At 40.8% G+C, this 19,831-nt stretch overlaps 2 protein-coding genes across 2 annotated transcripts in view; both read left to right on the top strand.

The window, feature by feature from the left end:
• Positions 1–13,914, top strand: part of ngly1 (N-glycanase 1) — a 32,379-nt gene extending 18,465 nt beyond the window's left edge. The window contains exons 8-13 of the mRNA XM_019874657.1: positions 5,705–5,850; positions 8,250–8,360; positions 8,452–8,637; positions 10,236–10,421; positions 13,214–13,391; positions 13,471–13,914. Of these exons, the coding sequence (XP_019730216.1) occupies positions 5,705–5,850; positions 8,250–8,360; positions 8,452–8,637; positions 10,236–10,421; positions 13,214–13,391; positions 13,471–13,646 (983 nt within the window). The 3' untranslated portion in view covers positions 13,647–13,914. The remainder of the gene's footprint in view (positions 1–5,704; positions 5,851–8,249; positions 8,361–8,451; positions 8,638–10,235; positions 10,422–13,213; positions 13,392–13,470) is intronic.
• Positions 13,915–14,869: 955 nt separating this feature from the next.
• The window catches only part of LOC109518650 (DNA topoisomerase 2-beta-like), an 11,268-nt gene continuing 6,306 nt past the window's right edge, over positions 14,870–19,831 (top strand). The window contains exons 1-2 of the mRNA XM_019874656.1: positions 14,870–15,365; positions 17,833–18,054. Of these exons, the coding sequence (XP_019730215.1) occupies positions 15,321–15,365; positions 17,833–18,054 (267 nt within the window). The 5' untranslated portion in view covers positions 14,870–15,320. The remainder of the gene's footprint in view (positions 15,366–17,832; positions 18,055–19,831) is intronic.

Below are 19,831 nucleotides of genomic sequence, written 5' to 3'. Positions count from 1 at the left end.
GTGTGTGTGTGTTTACATCTGAGATCAAATTTGCTACAGTGAAAAACCCCCTGTTGTGAAAAATTTCTTGCTGCAAACATTATTTCGTTGTAGAGGAGTTTCACTGTACTAGAATCACCCTGTCCTGCACAGCCCATTGCAATCGTCAGCTGGACAATTTGGTTTGGCTGTCCACCCGCATCTTCCCCTCTGGAGTGACTCCCTTAAACTGTCCCCCAGGTTCGATGGACCCTTCAAAATCGATATGGATATATCACGGGCCTTCCATCTAATGCTCTGAGCCTCCCTCCAGATCCATGCCCCTTTTCATGTCTCTACTGAAGCCAGTATCTTCAAGTCCACTCAGCCCTCCTTCCGAACACCCTCCTCCACCCTTGGATGTATGTCGCTGTGGTCAGGGTTTTCAATATTTAGTTGACTGGGAGGGTGACAGCCCCTTGGAACATTCCTGGGCGTCTAGGTCCCTCATTCTTGACCCTTTCCTTCTCTGGGTCCAGGTGGTGTCCCCTGTGGTGGGTGGAGTGATTGTGAGGATACTGTTTTGACTGTGCTTTGGTCCTTTATTTTGTCAGGGGGTTGGGTGTGGCCTGGACAGGGTGAAATTCGCCACTTTGTGAACAACTGTGTGAGCAAATAGTCCAATAGTTTAAGAACAATGTTTCTTAACATACAATTGCAAGCACTTTAGGGATTTGATCATCTCTGCTCCATAATATGATCAAAACATTCAGAGAATCTGGAGAAATCACTGCATGTTAGCGGCAAGGCCAAAAACCAACATCGAATACCGGTGAATCCGTCAGGTGGCATTACATTAAAAACTGGCATGATATTGCCAGGTGAGCTCAATTTGCACATCTGTGAAGGCACAGTTACTGTAATTTCCGAACTATAAGGTGCGACTTTTGTCACACGCTTTCAACGCTGTGGCATATTTAATGAAGTGGCCTATACAGTAAAAATTCTCTAGTACGGACTCGTGTTTGCGCTGTCCAATTTGTCCTGATAACAGAAATTCCTCATTTGGGAAATGAGCATGGTACATGTCCTTTATGAACCTGCAAGTATGTTGACAAAATGCACGTGTAACAGTCAACACGTGTCACAACACAATCAATAAAATGCAAAAATATACTGTCCAAAATCTGTTTCCTGCATATAACAAAAACTGATAAGGTGCGACTTTTGTCACACGCTTTCAACGCTGCGGTATATTTAATGAAGCGGCCTATACAGTAAATAAATCACAAAAGTACAATACACTACGTACAGTACAGTATTTTAATGCTTATGTTTTGGCTACCCTGGGAAAAAAATTGTCTATTTTGGATTGTTTCGTGCATTCTTTGGTTTATGAGAATGTTCGCCTGGGTGTCATACAGTGTTCTTGCTAGTTCCAAGTAACTGTCCCGTTCATTCAACACAATCAATAAAATGCAAAAATATACTGTCCAGAATCTGTTTCCTGCATATAACAAAAACTGCAATACAGGTACAGGTCTGTCAAAAAAAAAATAAATAAATAAAATCACAAAAGTACAATACAGTACGTACAGTACAGTATTTTAATGCTTGTGTTTTGGCAACCTTGGGAAAAAAAATTGTCTATTTTGGATTGTTTCGTTGCGTGCATTCTTTGGTTTATGAGAATGTTCGCCTGCGTGTCATACAGTGTTCTTGCTAGTTGCAAGTAACTGTCCCGTTCATCGCCGATGTCTGGGGATTCTTGTGCGTAGCGAAGGATTTTTGTTGCCATTCGCATTGCCTCCTTGCTGGAAGGTGGCTTGTTATCAGGAGTTGAACCGGGAAGATCATCTTCTTCCTCAGACTCAATCACATTGGTGGTTTGCTCGAGCAATTCTGTGATTTCTGTTGCTGTGTAATCTTTCGTGACAGCCAAATCACAGTCCACATTTAGAAGATCCTGGTTTGTCAGGTCAGGAATTATTTGACGCAGTGGAATAAGGTCAGTCTCATCAATATCTTCCCCCTCAGCATCGTGAGTGATGGCGTCTGTGTGTGAAAATCCACACTTGGAAAAGCATTTACTGATGGTAGAAGATTCTAATTTCATCCAAGCAGCTTCTATCCATTCAATGGCATCCCTGACAGTGATTTTTTTTTACAAGATCACTTGCTTTGTTGCACTCATCCATTTTGAGCAAAATGCTTTTCAGCATGCTCTTACGATACTGCAGCTTGACATTCTGGATGACTCCAGCATCCATCGGCTGCAAGTGAGATGTTGTGTTTGGTGGGAAGAAAATTATCTTCATGTTTGACAAGGTTGCTGGGACGTGGGCTCCACAATTATCCATAAACAATAGAATCTTTCGGTTTTGGATGACCATCTTGTTATTTAGCTGATGCAACCACTTCAAAAAGATTTCTGAAGTCATCCAAGCTTTGCGGTTGGCTTCATATGTCACTCTCATTTGTTGTTAATAGTTTTTTGTGAAGCACCGCGGGTTTGCTGATTTTCCAATGACCAATGGACGCAACTTTTCACCAGCCATTGAACTTGCCAACAGGACGGTAATCCGGTCTTTAGCAAGTTTGCCGTTCTTTGCAGAATCACGTTTACTCACATATGAGCGGGATGGAAGAGTTCTGAAAAATAATCCGGTCTCATCACAGTTAAAAATATTATTTGCTGAATATCCTTCGATGAGACCTGATAGCTTCCCTTTCCACTCGCTCACCGTCTCAATCTTTACCTTCCTCCCTCACCACACAAGACAGAATTGGTCAACTGACAATTCTGCAGCCAGCCACCGCACGCTTCGAAGTCGTCTATGCCCATAGATTTCGCTATGGAGCTAGCCTTCTCACGAATTAGCGGCCCAGTTAGCGGGAAGTTTTTAGCACGACAACAGTGAAACCATTCCAGCACACGATCATTTACCGCGCTGAATCTCGTCCGTCAAGCCACAAGCAATTTCCTGAGCAGGCAGACTCCCACATTCGTAGATTTTGGTCTTTCCGACTCCAAGTGTCTCCTGGATGCTTTTAACTTTGTGTCCAGCCTCGCTCAAACGGATGCATTTCACCCGCTCTGCTACAGTCATTACAGTTCTTGGACGTTTCGATGCCATGATCTACAGGGCGCAAGTGAATACGTACCGTTAAAATCATTCACAATTACAATAAAATGCACGCCAATAAAAACTCACACGTCATCGTTTCGGATCGGATGAATGAAAACGGCGAAGCGATCACCTGTCTTTCGTAGTGTCGAGTGGGCGCTGCTTTTTAAGCCGGTGTCGCTAACTACGAGACGTAAGTGAATAAAGTTAAAATCATTCACAATTACAATTAAACGCACGGCAATAAAAACTTACTTAGAGGTCGTCGTTTCGAATCTGATGATCGAAAAATGCGAAGTGAAAACTAGTCTCAGCGTCGTGTCTTTCCGTAGCATCGGGTGGGCGTTGCATGTATTTAAGCTCCCGCGGCATGACATCTCCATCCGGGTTTCGGCTAGTGGAATTTCCGCTTACGTAGGTTCCGATAACATGTAAAATCGTAGTCAAAATGTTAATGCACAGGTTTTTAGTCCGGGTGAAGGATATTCCTTTTCATAGAATTCCGGGGATGGGAATATTTACTGTATAACAATTTTTCGAATGGCCGCCAGGGAGCATAAAAGGTAAGAATGAGACAAGTTGATGAATACGTGTTGAGGAAGACTATCATCTATCACACACTGAAAACAACCGGCAATGAAAGGGCGCATTTCACCCATGTTTTGGGCTGCACTGCATCCACTAAGGTTCACGATGCCAAAAAAAAGACATTGTTGTGAAAGTTGACCCGAAAGCGCAAAAAAAAAACAAAACCCCAAAAGACATTGTTGTGAAAGTTGACCCGAAAGCATTGATGGTAGAAAGCCTAATGAAGGGAATGCTTGACTGAGTGTTACAGCAAGCGAGGATTTTTTTAATAGAAAGAAAGCATTACTCGACAGCGAACAGTGACTTTTATGTTTTTTTTAACCAGCATTGTTAGTGCTGTTTTACTGCCATGGTGATGCCGGGTTACAGGCACTATTTGGAAAGACAAGCTAAGGTATGTTATTAAACCTGTGAAAACGCTTTCTGTGTACCGTCTTTCTTTGTAAATATCTCATGTTACAATGTGGGCACCTGCGGCTTATAGACAGGTGCGGCTTATGTGTGTACAAAATGCTTTTTCCTTTAAAAATGTACTGGGTGCGACTTATAATCAGGTGCGCTCTATAGTCCGGAAATTATGCGAATGCTGAAAAGTACACACAGATTTTGGACCAATGAATGCTGCCATCCAAGCAATGTCTTTTTCAGAAATGTCCCTGCTTATTTCAGCAAGAAAATGTCAGCCGTAAGATAAGATAACCTTTATTTGTCCCACACTGGGGAAATTTGCAGTCTGCAGCAGCAAAATTGGGGGGAAGAAAAACATGTTCTTCAGGGTTACAATAGCGCAGCTTCGTAGTAAAAAGGTGCAAGTACGAGATTGGCCTGCGAGCAGTTCAGACCTGTCTGCCAACTTTCCACACGAGGAACAAACAATTTGTGTCTCTCAGCATTAGCTTTATGATGAATAAAGTTTTTTTTTAGCACTCTCTCCACCCCAGAAGCGTGACCTCACCATATAGAGCAGGGGGGTGCCCAACCTTTTTTGACGGAAGATCTGCTTTCCGATCAACCAACCTCCCGCGATCGACCGCACACGCACGCACTTACACTCACGTGCCATGATGAGCAACATCCATAACGCCCCCACCCCCAAGATGAACAAAACAGAAAAGTAAAGTAGATACATGAGTTTGTGGGTTTGTGAAAAAGGAAATCACTGCCTACCTTCGTCGAGACCTGACGCAGAGGCGTCGGACGTAGATCTGCTTTCCGATCAACCAACCTCCCGCGATCGACCGCACACGCACGCACTTACACTCACGTGCCATGATGAGCAACATCCATAACGCCCCCACCCCCAAGATGAACAAAACAGAAAAGTAAAGTAGATACATGAGTTTGTGGGTTTGTGAAAAAGGAAATCACTGCCTACCTTCGTCGAGACCTGATGCAGCGGCGTGGGATGCGCTTTTGCGGCATGTTAACTATTATAGCCCACGTGTTCCATTTTCAAACGCTACTCTCGGCCCTCCAGATTCCCATTCTTTGCCAGTGCCCTCGGTGAATTGTACATGAAACAAACCCTGAATGAGAATGCTAACAACAGTAAAAGATATAGCTCAACAGCTCTGATCACTAGCTGCAATTGCAGACTGCTGAACACTAACATCTTCCGGTGATGCAGGTCACGCGCCGCCATGGGTTGAAGGTGATCTACTTTTTCATTTTATTTTATTTTTTAAAATACTTGTTGTGAAAGTGAGACTGATCGGATGGTAAGAGTGCAGCATGCAAAATGTTAAAAACATATCACATTTATAACCCACATAGACACACCCTACACCCCTCGCGATCGACTTGGGACCAGTCTGCGATCTACCGGTCCATCGCGATTGACGTCTTGGGCACCCCTGATGTAGAGGGTTATATCGTAGAGTAGACCATTTTCTATCAAACTACAATATACAAGTACATAATAATATCACACAGCACTCATTGTAGCTGTTATTACTGCAATACCACAAGACCATTTTCTGTCATTCTCAGTAAAAATGTATTAAGACTAAGGGTAGTCTGTCTTTTTTCAGATCACGTGTGGACAGAGGTTTACTCTGTGTCTCAGCGCCGTTGGCTACACTGTGACCCATGTGAAAACATCTGTGATAAACCTTTACTCTATGAGGTTGGCTGGGGGAAGAAACTCTCCTATATTCTGGCTTTTTCACGGGATCAGGTGTGTTGCACTGTTGGTATGATATGCACTGTTGCTGTTATGTGTATGTTAATTTTCTTTGGTGACTGCCATAATTTATCCTGTGATGGATGGATGTGAGTTCTTGAATATTTGATAGTGTGCATTGTATTTGATATTTTCTGACTGCGCTTTGATCTGTGCCATAACTGGAACGTCGACATAGCAAATTTTATAGATTTTTGTATTTGATAGTGTGCATTGTATTTGATATTTTCTGATGCAGTACTTTGCGTTTTGATCTGTGCCATAACTGGAACGTGGACATAACAAATTTTATAGATTTTTTTTAAACCCAGTAATAGAGTGGAACAACAATTATGAAGAGTAAATAATTACACTAAATGTTTTTCACATTGGAATCTGAAATCTTTTTAATGATAAATCTACAGTCAGAAAATACTGTGCTGTCATGCCATGTGGTATAATTAGAGATCAGCTTCTTTCGCTGTTTCAGCAGTGAATCCCGATTCAACTCAAATGGGTTACTTTTTTGTACCTGTACTTATGCTAAAAAATGTCTTGCAAAAAACGAAAAAATCCAATTTGATCCTAATCATCAATCACTTATTTTATGTCAGACATTGTCTACACACCGGGGGTGCTCAAACTTTTTTGACCGAAGATCTACTTTTCGATCAACCAACCTCCCGCGATTGGCCCGTTACCGCGCACTCCCACACGCATACTATCATGAGCAGCAGCCTGACGTGGTGGCGTGTGATGCCCTTTTGCAAGCCTGTTCACTATCGTAGCTCACGCATACCATTTTACAATGCTTCTCTCGGCCCTCCAGATTCCCATTCTTTGCCCGTGCCCTCTGTGAATTGTACATGAAACAAACTCTGAATGAGAATAATGATAACGATAAAATAAATAGCGCAACAGCTATGATCACAAGCTGCAATTGCAGACTGCTGAGCGCTAACAACTTCCGGTGACGCAGGTCGAACCCACCGCCGGTTAAAGATGACCTGCTTTTTATTTTTTAAATACCTTTTTGTGAAAGTGAGACTGATTGAATGATTAGGGTGCAGTGTGCATCAACAAAAAATAAATAAATACAGTCATCCCTCGTTTATCGCGGGGGTTACATTCCAAAAAGAACCAGTGCTAAATGAAATCTATGAAGTAGGATTTATAAAAAAAAAAAAAAAAAAAAAGCACGAAAAATGTGAGAGGGATGAAATTTGGAGGTCGAAGTGTTTTCTGTCTTGTGCTCCTGAATTAATGTTGCTGAACTGAATTTGAATGCATTATTGTGTATTGCTTTATTTAATTTTAGTTTTCCGAACGGTGGAATAGTTCAAAAAATGAGACAAGGATTTATTTATTTAGCGCGGACGCTGGGCGTCTCGAGAGTTCAGTGTAGGTTGTCCCAATGCATTGAAACGAGACAAGTCATTGGATAAATGCTGGTTTTGTCCCGCCCATTGGACGATCAGCGTCTCTGGGAGTCTATGGACAGGGGGCGTTTATAGGCTGGCCAGGAAGCTCAGCTTTTCTGCATGGTGATTGGATGATCTGTCTGAGGCTGAATCTCTTTTTGATTGACAGCGAAATGAGCCAATCACAGATATTATGGCGAAAGCATCCTTTTCATTTTTTTGAAAAGGAACGGAGAGTAGAATTCACGTATAAATAAACGGACACATTTTATGATGTAGGCCGAAATTGAGCTTCCCCTCCTTGACAGACCAGCATCCGCCGCTGATACAATGAAACCAAAGACCAAAAATTTTCAAAGGTAAATTTGGCAAGCTGTACAGAGACGAGGTGCGGATACTGTTCACGTTGGTCAGTCCCTTAGCCAATCAGAATGCAGAACACACTTCACTGTTTTAAAAAAAAAAAAGCATTAAAAAAACTGCACTAAAAAAATCCGTGAAACAGCAGAGCCGCAGAAGGTGAACCGCATTATAGCGAGGGACTACTGTACTTCATAAATTGTATTTGTTTGGCGTGGCGGCGGGCAAGTCTCGCTCGTTTCCAAACCTGGAAATATGTTTTTGGCATTTGTGAAGAAACCCTATATGAGTGGGTGACATCATTACGCTGGTGTCCGTGCAGTGCGTCATGGAAAATCGACAACTTTTCTACTCCCGCACAGTTGTACGAGCTTCTGAACCCAATCAGGTCGCTGTTTGATTTCACACGAATTAGTGCTAGGCAGTACAGACCCAAATCGGTATATACCCCAAAAGTACTCTCTTCGGAACCCATCCCGAGTTGTCACAGGCTCCAGTTACCCATGTCCCTAATTAGAATAACCAAAAAAGAAAATGAATAGCTGGATAAAATATTTCTGCAGTTAATACATGCTGCTTAAACCAAAGGGAATTATATTTTCACGAAAATTAATGTATGGGTGTATGTTGCAGGTGGTTGATGTGACGTGGAGGTATTCTTGCAAACATCCAGAGGTTTTGTCAAGAAGGACCAATGTTCAGGAGACCTGGCTGCTGCACACTATTATTGGGCTCAATGCTTTGGTAGGTGTTTACCTCTTCATCCGTTCCTGTCAGACTTAGTGCTGCATTGATAGCAATGTAAAATTTCTCGGATCTGAATTTCATATCACAGAGACAACAATCCCTCGGCCTCGACAGGAAATTAGAATTGGCAGAACGGTTACTTGTTGAACTTGTAGAGTTCATTTCCCCCAAAATACCAAAACAAGGCGAACTGGGAGGACGCACCTCTGGGTCTCTGGGCTGGAGGCAGGCAAGAGGAGAGACGGGAGATGCCGATTCAGGGACTATTAAGCAGGTACTCTATGATCAAGTAAATATGAGTTGTACTGTAGTGTAAAAGGGCCTCAGACTTCTGGAAAGTTTAATGTTATTTTTTTTTTTTTTTTTTTGCTTACTGACACTTTTTTCCCTTTGGGTGCCTAAATAAGAAATAATGTTCACTTCTCGCAGTAATACCCATAGGTGGCAGTAATATGCAATGCAATGTGTTTGAAAACTTGCAAACATCTGATGCTAACGAAACTATTGTTACAGTCCATAAATCAAAGATCAAACGGATATATATAATTAGAAATGGTGGATTTTTCTGCCCATCACTATTGGGGAAGAGGTTGGGCACCCTCTGGAATTGTCACAAGTCAATCATAGAGCACACGTTCACACCTATGGACAAGTTCGAATTTCCGAATAACCTTTATAGAACTGAAACAGGTCCTTGATAATTTGAGCTTGGTTCAAAAAATGCTTGAGCCATTTTTTCTTCCTCAAGTACCGGGTTATTTGCATGTATACTGTGAGGAAGATGGCTAACTTCAAAATAAACCTTACTTCACAAATAATGGACATCAATGCCATGGTAAACGTTTATTTCGAAGTTGTATCACCGGCTGTATGTCACAGCTAACTTGACTCTCTTCCACTGTTGCTACTGAAGGCAACAGCACAATGTTGTCCTGAAATAATATTCAATTGCTCACTAAGGAGCACTAAAAAAAGATGACTTAATTATGCTGACACTATATTTTACTGCACCTGCTGCCAGCATTTAATTGCTAGCAGCGCTAGCGCCGGTAGCCATGCGAGCCCCGCTAGCTCTGCCAGCCGCGCTAAAAAAGATGACTGAACTCATTCACTCCCAAAGACGTTTTTAAACGTCTTTTCAGACTTGGTCTAGAATTGGGTGGTACTGAATGAGTTTTAATTATGTTGACAGTGTATTTTACTGCACCTGCTGCCAGTGTTTAGTTGCTATCAGCACTATCACTGGTAGCCGAGCTAGGCAAGCTAGCTCCACCAACCGGGCTAGCAGCACTCAAGTTAATTGACCTAAATGACTCTGCACACTTTGGCACTGACTGCCTGACACAGTTGCCGTTCCTTCTGATCATTTTTAAATCAACCCGGCTCACTCAAATATGGTGTTTTAGCCAGCAAAAATAGATCCAAATTTATGCATTTATCTAAATTGTCACACTGTTCTAAAGAGTAAAATAGTGTACTGCTCTGCACAGTTTAGATTTAAACGTAAAATGTTAAATGATCTAAAAATCAAAACTTCTTGTCTATTTATTACATTCACTCCCAAAGACGTTTTTGAACGTCTTTTCAGACTTGGTCCAGAATTGGCTGGTACTGAATGAGTTCAATGGAAATATTTTTTTTTCTTCTGAATCTTTAACCAAAATTTTTTTTCATCCAAATAGCCGACTATGGAATAGAATTTTCAGTCGCATATCCGAATACCAAATATTTGATAGCTGCAGCCCTAAACCTTAATTTGACTATTAGGAATGTGGGATGAAGCTGGAGTGTCCAGAGAAAGCCCACACATATATTGTGACTACTTATGGCTTAATATCAATGAATACATTCTGTGTTTTTCTCTGCATTCAGGGCACTGGCTATGTGTTCACGCCCACTGAGAAAGAGAGGAGAGACAAGCTAATTCATGTGTTGTACAATACGACTAAAGACCAATACTGTCGGATCTCCAATGACTTTGAGATCATCCACTGCTGGGATCGATGTGCGTGGAATAGGGAGTCTGTCTTTAGGAAGGTGGAAAACGACTGGCAGATGGTATGTTTACTCCTTCCGGATCAATAAAGTTGTGTTCTCCCATCAGGGTTAGGTTACTTTCCTGTGTTCTAGTTAGAATTGCAAATGATCCTATATTTATAAAATTATAATGTCATTTTTTTGGGGGATAGGGGGGTAGTTCTTGCTGCAGAGGTGTCATCGTAATAAGGCCAAACAAAAAAGATAGTGTGTTTCTGGTCACAAGAAATTTCAGCATAGGGTCGGTAGGTCGGACAAAGATTTTTTTTTTTAATCTCCCCCCCCCATCAAAAATTTAAACAAAATAACCATAAAACATAAAACAAGGAGACATTGAATCCTCCACTCGCTGGCGACGAGAGAGTTGGGTACCCGGCGGCTGGGTGTTAGGTTCCGGGCGGGGGCGCCCCCGCCGCCTCTGCCGCCGTCCTTCTCCGCCCTCGGTTTTTACTCGGCCCGTGGTCTTCATCAAATAGTTCGCTGAATTTTTTTGATACATCAATGGATGCTATTTTCTGAACATTACAATGCGAGCATGCAACTGTAACACACAAAACGCTGTTTAAACTGTCGTCGGAGATCGCGGCCGCCGCCATGTTTCAATGTTGTTGACAGACGACAGGGCAAACGACGCATGCGCTCAATGTGAATATCGCGAGAGTTTGCACCGATGTAAACCCTCTACACAAAAATGTAGAGGGTTGCTTGAAAAAAATGCCGACCGTAAAGTTTTTTTTCGATGTAGAAATTCTCGGTCGGTCGGGTTACCGGAAACACACTACTTTTTTTCTACGCCTAATGGTTTCCTACGGAGGGGCCATTATAACTGTGAATGCCTATAAATGTATGATCGCCTTATATTAAACCATACCGATCAAATTGATGAATAACATATAAAAAAAATGAACCATTTTAAAAGATGAATTGGTTACAAAAATGCTTGCAATATTCCAATGCTACAAAGAAAGAAGACAATTTGCAATTTTAGCTAGAAACATGAATTCGACGTGCATGATTTGCCAGCCACATAAAAGGCTATGGCGGGCCATGTCTGGTGCCCCAGGCCTAGAGTTTGACACCTGTGCTCTTTGGTAACAAATGCATATTTAGCAGACTATTTTACATTAATTGGCAACCATTTGCATAGACCTATGAACATCCAGTCCATCCATCGAGTCCATCCGTCCGTGCTTTTTTTCTGCTGCGTGTCATTATTAGATATGAGGGGCAGGCAATACAATATTTATCAGTATATTAAATATGATTACAAGCCACCGTAACATTTTGTGTATTTTGAACAGCAGCACTGTGCTTAAAATATAGGCACATAATAAATGCACTCAAATTATTACTCGAATTACAATAATTACTATGAGTATTTTAAATTACTCAAATGAGTAATGTGTTGCAAATCATAAAAATTGTACCTAAATAAAATTTTAAAAACAAACTGAAAATAGAAAAACTAAAAAAAACAAAACAAAACAAAAAAAACGGTAAATGCAATTGTATTTTGCATAAACGTTAAATACAGCTGACATGCACTTGGACTGTATCTGATTTAAAAAATAAAATAAAAAAATTGAAGTTTATCCCAATTGTACCAGCGCAAAGTCCGGCAAAATGCCAAAAGAAAGGAAAACTCCACCATTGCGCACAGTTAGACCGCACTTTACGCTAGACGTGCGCTCAGAATCAAAATCGGGCCCTTTGTTTCAACATTCACCCATCCATTTAAAACACCGCTTATCTTGAACAGGGTTGCGGGGGGGGGGGTTGCTGAAGCCTATCCCAGTTGACTTTGGGCGGAAGGCAGACGACACCCTCATCTGGTTGCCAGTCAATCGCAGGGTATATTGTCTCAACGGTTCAGTACTAAATTATTTTCTGTCTCTGCACATGTTTTCAGAGTTTCTCTTCAAACCGATCTAGTGTATTTAGAATCAGATCGCAGAAATGAATTCACTAGGTCTTTAAGCCACAGTAACATGCTGCACAGTTTAAACATTTAATCCAGTCATTCTTACTGTACTACACTCTAATAATAGCTGTTTCATAGTATGGAAATATGTGTTTGTCACATGAGTGAGCATGCAACCCGCATAGAAAGGCACAGCCTAAATTTGAACTTTGGACCACACGTACAATGCATTTTATTTTTCTTACCGATTTGCTGCATTGCAGTTTTGTGTTAAAATAATCAGAATGAAATAAGAGTTTAAAGCCCTGTAAGCTAAAGCTGTTGAGCTAGTAGCAATTCTTTGCAACTTCATTACAATAGCAGTATTGTTTCAAACACAGCATCGATTTATATTCTCATTAACCATGATCATTCATCACAGTGGACAACTGGTTAGCTCATCCGCCTCACAGTACAGAGGTCCAGGGTTCAATTCCGTACACCAGCCTTCCTGTGTGGAGTTTGCATGTTCTCACCGTACCATGTGTGGGTTTTTTCTGCGAAGTCTAGTTTGCTCCCACATTCTAAAAACATGCATTGTAGTTTAATGGAACACTCTAAATTGTCCCTAGGCGTGAGTGTGAGAGCAGATGGTTGTTTGTCTATGTGTCACCTGCAATTGGCTGGCAACCAGTTCAGGGTGTACCGAGTGCCCGCTGGGATAGCCCCCCCCCCCACCTCCCCAACCCACACACACGCTGCCCAAAGACTGAGATAGGCTACAGCACGCCTACGAGTTCCACAGGTGCAACCATTAAATTACTTTTTGTGCAACTACCAGTATAATAAACATAACTGTTTCATAACTTATAACCAGCTTTGTTTTTCTCAACACTGCCATTTCTTCCTGTAGGTATATATTGCTCGAATTGAAGGCTCCTCTGCAGGACACATCAGCTGGAAATTTGACTTTGGGCCAGCAAAATTAAGTGTCAAGTCTGTCTCAATCAGGGCCAGCAGCCAAACTTTCAATTTGGGGGAGGTCAGCTGGCTTTTGCAATCAGGCATGATTACAACTGAGTTTTCTGGAGGTATGTAAGATACATCCATACTAAATATTGCACAATGTGACCTGATTTGCTGATTTTCTCTGATTATTTAAACTTTCAGATGGAAGCATGCAGTCCTTCCAGTGTCTTAATAGTTCCTCGGAGTTTACTGTCACTGCGCAGCTCAGGGGTGGGGAAGGGAATGCATCATGGCAGCACGCTCAGCTTTTCAGGCAGAGTCTGAGAGATACAGAAGAGTCTCCATTTGAAATTATCATTCACCTTGAAAACACATAAAGATCAGAATTTTACCTTAGTTGTTGCTGTTGAGCAGTGTATTTGTTTTTTGAATAATTTTGTTATTTTAAAGTCCTCTTTTGTAGAGCTGAATTCTGTCACAGTCAATACTGACAAGGTAAATTTTGCAGGGGGGGAAAAAACACAAAACATAATGTCGACTAATTGACCTCATTGCATTTAAGTCATAGATACCTTTACAATGGTGTCAGTCATGAAAACATTGGCATGTAACACAGAAAACCTCTGGTTCAGCTGTGAAAGTTACCCATACCTGTCAACTCATACGGTTTAGCCATAGTTCATACGGATTTTGTGGTGAATCTTATGTATATGGCCATATCGCACAAATCAATTTCCGTTTTTTTTTTTTGTTTGTTTTTTGTTTTCCCCTAATGGGTAGTTCCGTTTGCTTTTGCCCAGAATGGTGCTAGTCTACTCGAATGCTTTAATTTCCGGTAACTTTCCAGTAAATCACGTGGTTCCGAGTTGAAAACAGCAGAGCATTCATTGCATACTTCGGTAGTGTACAAGCAAGTTCTACAAGGAAACAAATATATCATTCATATTTTGTGGGTTTTTTTCTGCCGTTATTTTGACATATAAAATGCTTTGGTATGTTGTAAGGATTTTTTGCTCTTTATAAGGATTTTTTTGGTAGTTTATATGGGTTGGCGCTCCGAAAGGTTGACAGGTATGGTTACCCCGGTCTTCAGATATTGTAATAAATGTTGAATAAATATGATGAGAAAATGGCATGTGTTTTTTATTGATTCGTTTTGCCTTGGTTAAGTCAGCTTTTATTGTCAATTATGCTCTATGTGGAACATACAGCACAGATGAAATTACTTTCCTCTCTTAAACCACAGTGCAAACTTGTAATGCTAAAATTTACCTTAAAATCCATAAGACATAAATATATAAATATGTTAAATAAAGATAAATAAACATGGTCACCCGCATATATTCGCACGACCATACATGCTTTGTCATTTTATCTCTCTTTTTATATTTTGATGAAATAACATCAGTGAAAGCTAAAATTTACATATCACTCGACGTCATATCAACGCCTACTAGCGTTGACACGAACAGTTACGGAACTTTCTATTGGGCGATAACTCGATTCGTCTGAAAAAGAACACACCTGATTGGTTGCCCTTCCTTTTCATATGAAAAAGAACACACCTGATTGGTTGCTCTCCCTTCGTACTGATTGGTAGGATGTCTCGCAAATGGCGGAACCGGGCGGCCAATGCTGCATTTAGCAAACAATCGTTTCTATGTTTGCATTCGGAAGTCTTTAAATATATAGTCGTCGTTTTAGTTAGTAAGTCTTAATTTGTCTGCTTTTGATGTTGGTTTCGCTACCCAAACAGGAATCATACATAATGTTTTTGTGTGGAAAATAGTATTTTGACAACAGTGTCCTGGTTAGCATCTTTGTTGGAAGTTTAGGCCTCGAACGGCTGTTTAATGGTTTTTAACAATAGCCCTGAAACAATTTTGCATGTATTGGAAGAATTTTTTTTTTCAAACAGTGAAACACAACAGCATGGGAGTTAATAACCTTCCGATGACTTGCAACTATTGAAACGTATTTTGTTATATCGCTGTAATTGAAGAAAACATTTTCCGTGCGGCATCATTAAATTTGAGGATCACAAAGGAAGGATGTCCTACGGCGCAGCAGGAAGCGGTGGGATTTCTCCTTGGATGGTAAGTGCGTCGCCCGAAAACAATGTTATTGTTTAATGAGAATGAAATATACACCGTGGCGGATGGGTTATTTCAGTAATTCGGGTTTCGAGATCATTGGTGGTTGTACCATCTCTAAATATGGGTTAGACAACTGTTGTCTGGGCTGAAATCTAGACTGCTGAAAATATTTATCCTCAAGATTTATCCAACACATTTCACTCGGTTCAAACACATACTAGATTTTTTTAAGCCACAATCAACATGCGCGCACTGCTTCCTTAATTTAGAGGTAAAAGTCAGTGACGTAATTATGCATTTTACTAGCATCAAACAAATTATATGTATTTTTAAACCACCATCAATATGCGTGCCTTGCCTACGTAATTTGGAGGTAAAAGTCAGTGACGTAATTACACATGACTACAGGGGTTCCCAACCTATTTTGTCTTTTATGGCCTCAAACCTTTTCATGAGTGTTCCCTCACTCTTAGGTGCTCATTATTCTTCAAATGTAGAACGCAACAACTGAATCTCAAATGAAAATCATTTAATCTCTTTAATTTAATTATTGTGCCATTGTCTTGTTTTTAATTCGCATTAAACATGCAAATAAATGTTACCTTGAAAAGAAATATATATATATATATATATATATATATATATATATATAACTACTTTTGCTCTAATTTCAGTAATATTTATTCCAAAAAAAGTCTTGAGATCCTTTGATGTAGTCTATTTTAAACAGGCATTTACACTTTACCTATCAGGAAAAAAACACTTAAGAATAATATTCAGATCCACTGTTGATCACTCTAAATCAGAGGTGTCCAAACTATGGCTTGGGGACCATTTCCAAAAAGTCCTCAACTCTTTGCCTTAACACCTCTACCAGAAAGCTGATGAAATTAATTCGACAACACAAACATTATATAATTGTTTGATTGACTGACTTTAGCGCATTTCAAAAAGTGGAAGAATTTTAAAGTGTGCCTTTCATACTGCTTCCCGATACAATTTCTCTCTCTCGACAGAGAAGGCTTTACGCCTCTACCTACTATGCCACAGAGACAAGGTTCAAAGTAGTAAAACAATATGTCACTGTCGTGTTGAATGCCACCGGTTGAAGCATTTAAATCAGGGGTGTCAAACTCATTTTTTGTCGCGGGCCACTTTGGAGTTACGGCTACCCTCGGAGGGCCGGTGGAAAAATCTCATTGTTATTTATTATCCATGACAATTTGACATTTCGGTACAGATTTCAACAAGAATCATGATAGTTGACACACATGATTTTCTCCCACGGGCCACATAAAATTACATGGTGGGGCCTGATCTGGCCCTCGGGCTTTGACTTTGACACGTGATTTAAATGATTTGAAATGATTATTGATCTATTCATTATCTGAGCCACGTATCCTCACAAAGTGTTATATTTTCAGGCATCAATTGTCAAATGAAATAATATTAAATGTCGACGAAGTTGCACTGAGAACTGGGAACTCAGCCTGTGTTCCCACACACAGACGACTCCCTCTCAAGACTGCACCACTGCAGACATGTTGAGTGTCATCTCTTAATGTGTCAACATCTTGTTGAAAGCCAATGGCGGAATGGATCATGAAAAGGCATTGATGTGAAATTACACTGCATGGAAATGGAATTATATTTAAGACGTACAGTGGAAAAATCCTCACATTCTTGTTCATGATGATTCGTTAATAATGTAAATGTATTATCTTGCTGCTGTGGACTGTAAATTTCCCCAGTGTGGGACAAATAAAGGATATCTTAAAGTCAGAGGTGGGACTCAAACACCAACCCCTTGGTCAATGGAACAGCGACTCTACAAATATTAATTAATAAATACATCCATTCATCCATCCATTTTCTGAACCGCTTTATCCTCACAAGGGTCGCAGGGTGTGCTGGAGCCTATCCCAGCCATCTTCGGGCAGTAGGCGAGGGACATTCTGAACCGGGTGCCAGCCAATCGCAGGGCACACAGAGACAAACAACCATCCACGCTCACACTCATACCTAGGGACAATTTTGAGTGTTAAATCAGCCCACCATGCATGTTTTTGGAATATGAGAGGAAACCGGAGAAAACCCACACAGGCCGGGGAGAACATGCAAACTCCACACGGAGGCCGGAGCTGGTATTGATCCCGGTACCTTTGCACTGTGAGGTCGACGCGCGAACCACTGGACCACCGGCCGCCCTAGTAAATACAACTGAATAATACAAGAGCTGTCTTTGGGCAATAGGCGGGGCACACGCAGATAATGGTACTCGTACCAGACTTTGACAATCACTCGTTTTGGCCATTGTACATTGGAGTTCTGAGCACCTAGACTTCGCTTCATTTACAGTTCTCTTTTTGGAGCCACATTTTGATGGACCTCATAATTCTGAGCACTTCTGTCTTCCCTTATGTTTTGATAGTCACATGTCTGTGTTTGAATTTGTCATTCTTTCCAGGAGGGAGCAAATGGAAGGGGTGTAGATGATAAGATGGAAGGGGTCAAGAAAGATAAGATAACCTCCAAGCTGTCTGTTGAGAGAGTTTACCAAAAGAAGACGCAGCTTGAACACATTCTTCTTCGACCTGACACATACATTGGCTCCGTTGAGCCCCTCACGCAGGTAAGTCAAATTAAGATTGTACAGTGGTGCATAAATGAAATATCCTCGCATATACCTGTACATAGAGCCGGGTGATATGCCGATATATATCACTATGTCGCGATAGAAAAGTTTCTATTGTGTCACTTTTTTCATTTTGCGTCGATCGTCATTTGACACATGCATTTTCACAGCAAAATGTGAGTAATAAGAACGGCAGATGAAGCTTGATTTGATGGGCAAAAACTTTTACTTAACATTCTTATGCCACACAATTGCCATCAGGTGGCAGACTGAACAACACAGGGAAGTGAGTCAAAAGTCATAGTTATCACACATTACAACCGTATGGTGCAACATTAAAAAACAGTATATGAAAATTGACTCGTTTTTCTCGAATTGGACAGCCGGTCATTTTTGACCATTTGACAGATTTCTGAAAGCCTACAGAAAATTGAGTTCTGAAGCTATGAAAGTGAGCACCAACCAAAAGAAAGCTTTAATTCTTTTTTTTCTTCATTAGGAAAAAAAGTATTTCTGCCTTTAACCATTCTTTAGTAAACAGTAGTTGAAAATTTTATTTAAAATTATAATTTCCATGAAAAATTCTGAGAAAAAGCTTTTTGTGAAAGGATGCATTTCAAGCAAAACTTTCACTTTGATGCTTTTTTTTTTTGCATTTGTGATACCACAAATATCTAAACAAAGCTTTTCTACTAAATAACAACATAAACAACACAAAAAAGTGCACTTTAATTGCAAAATAACAGTTTATTGCCAGATAAACACTGCTTTATCCATGTTCTCACCACCACACTGCTTTTGCACATCACCTCACCACGCGGGATTGCAGACTGTAAATCACACACACTCACACTATAGGGCTGTTCACACGGCACACATTTGATCCGGCGCTGCACCGATGTATTTTGTTGCGATATAGTTTACACCGAAGCAAATTTTGTGGAGCGTTCACACATACAAAGCCACTGGGCGTGGCAGCACCGGCACAGCGTCGGTGCAGCTCCACTTGTGTTCACACGGCAGTTTCTGCAGCAGAGCAAAACGACAGAAAACAAATGAGCTGTCGTGTTTGTTCTTTTTTAAACGTATACACAACTCAAGCAACTACAGTACAGGCATGTCATTCTCCTTCTCGATCTCCGTGCCTTCTGCTTGAGAGTGACTGCCCCCCGATAACGTAAATCAACGATGACTTTAATGACACTCAGAAAAGCAAAAATATAATGAGCCAAACAGAAAAATCAAGAGAGGAAATCACAAAATAAATTCTATGGGGCACAAAGCAGAGATGAAAGTCCTCCGGGTTTTCCCGGAATTCCGGGTTTTTCAAATTTTTATGAACATTTCTCCGGAGAATTGAGGAAAATTTGCATAATCCGGATATTTGTTGACAACATTGAACGAAGACGCGTTTGAGTTCGTTGTATTGCTTTCACGAGTATAGCCATATTGAGGCACTAACACCAGTAACAGTAAAGAGATTTTTGTTTGTGTAATAACGACAGAAGGCATGATGGCGTTTGACTAATGGTTTAGTAGAACGAATGGCAACTCGCAACAACAGTAGCAAGCGTCATTTTGCCTCTTGGGTTATACCATATAAACTAAAACGTGGGGGATAGTCCCCAAACAATTTTCGTCTCTTTATAAACACACCTGCTAAACTCCAGTGGAACGAATAAAAGACGCCGTGAACAAGACAGTTGTCGTAAAAAATATATTTAGCCTAAAAGGGAAAAACACAGATTGGCAGAAAATCGTGTCCGTCCGACTTCGAGTGTCGTCTCGGCTAACTTAGCTTAGCTGTTGTCGTGTGTGACGTCATTTGCGT

The sequence above is a fragment of the Hippocampus comes genome, unplaced genomic scaffold, assembly GCF_001891065.2.
Source record: "Hippocampus comes isolate QL1 unplaced genomic scaffold, H_comes_QL1_v1.1 scaffold208, whole genome shotgun sequence".
Lineage (NCBI taxonomy): Eukaryota > Metazoa > Chordata > Actinopteri > Syngnathiformes > Syngnathidae > Hippocampus > Hippocampus comes.
Note: the sequence above shows the minus strand (reverse complement) of the source record. Positions and strands in the feature narration are given on the sequence as shown.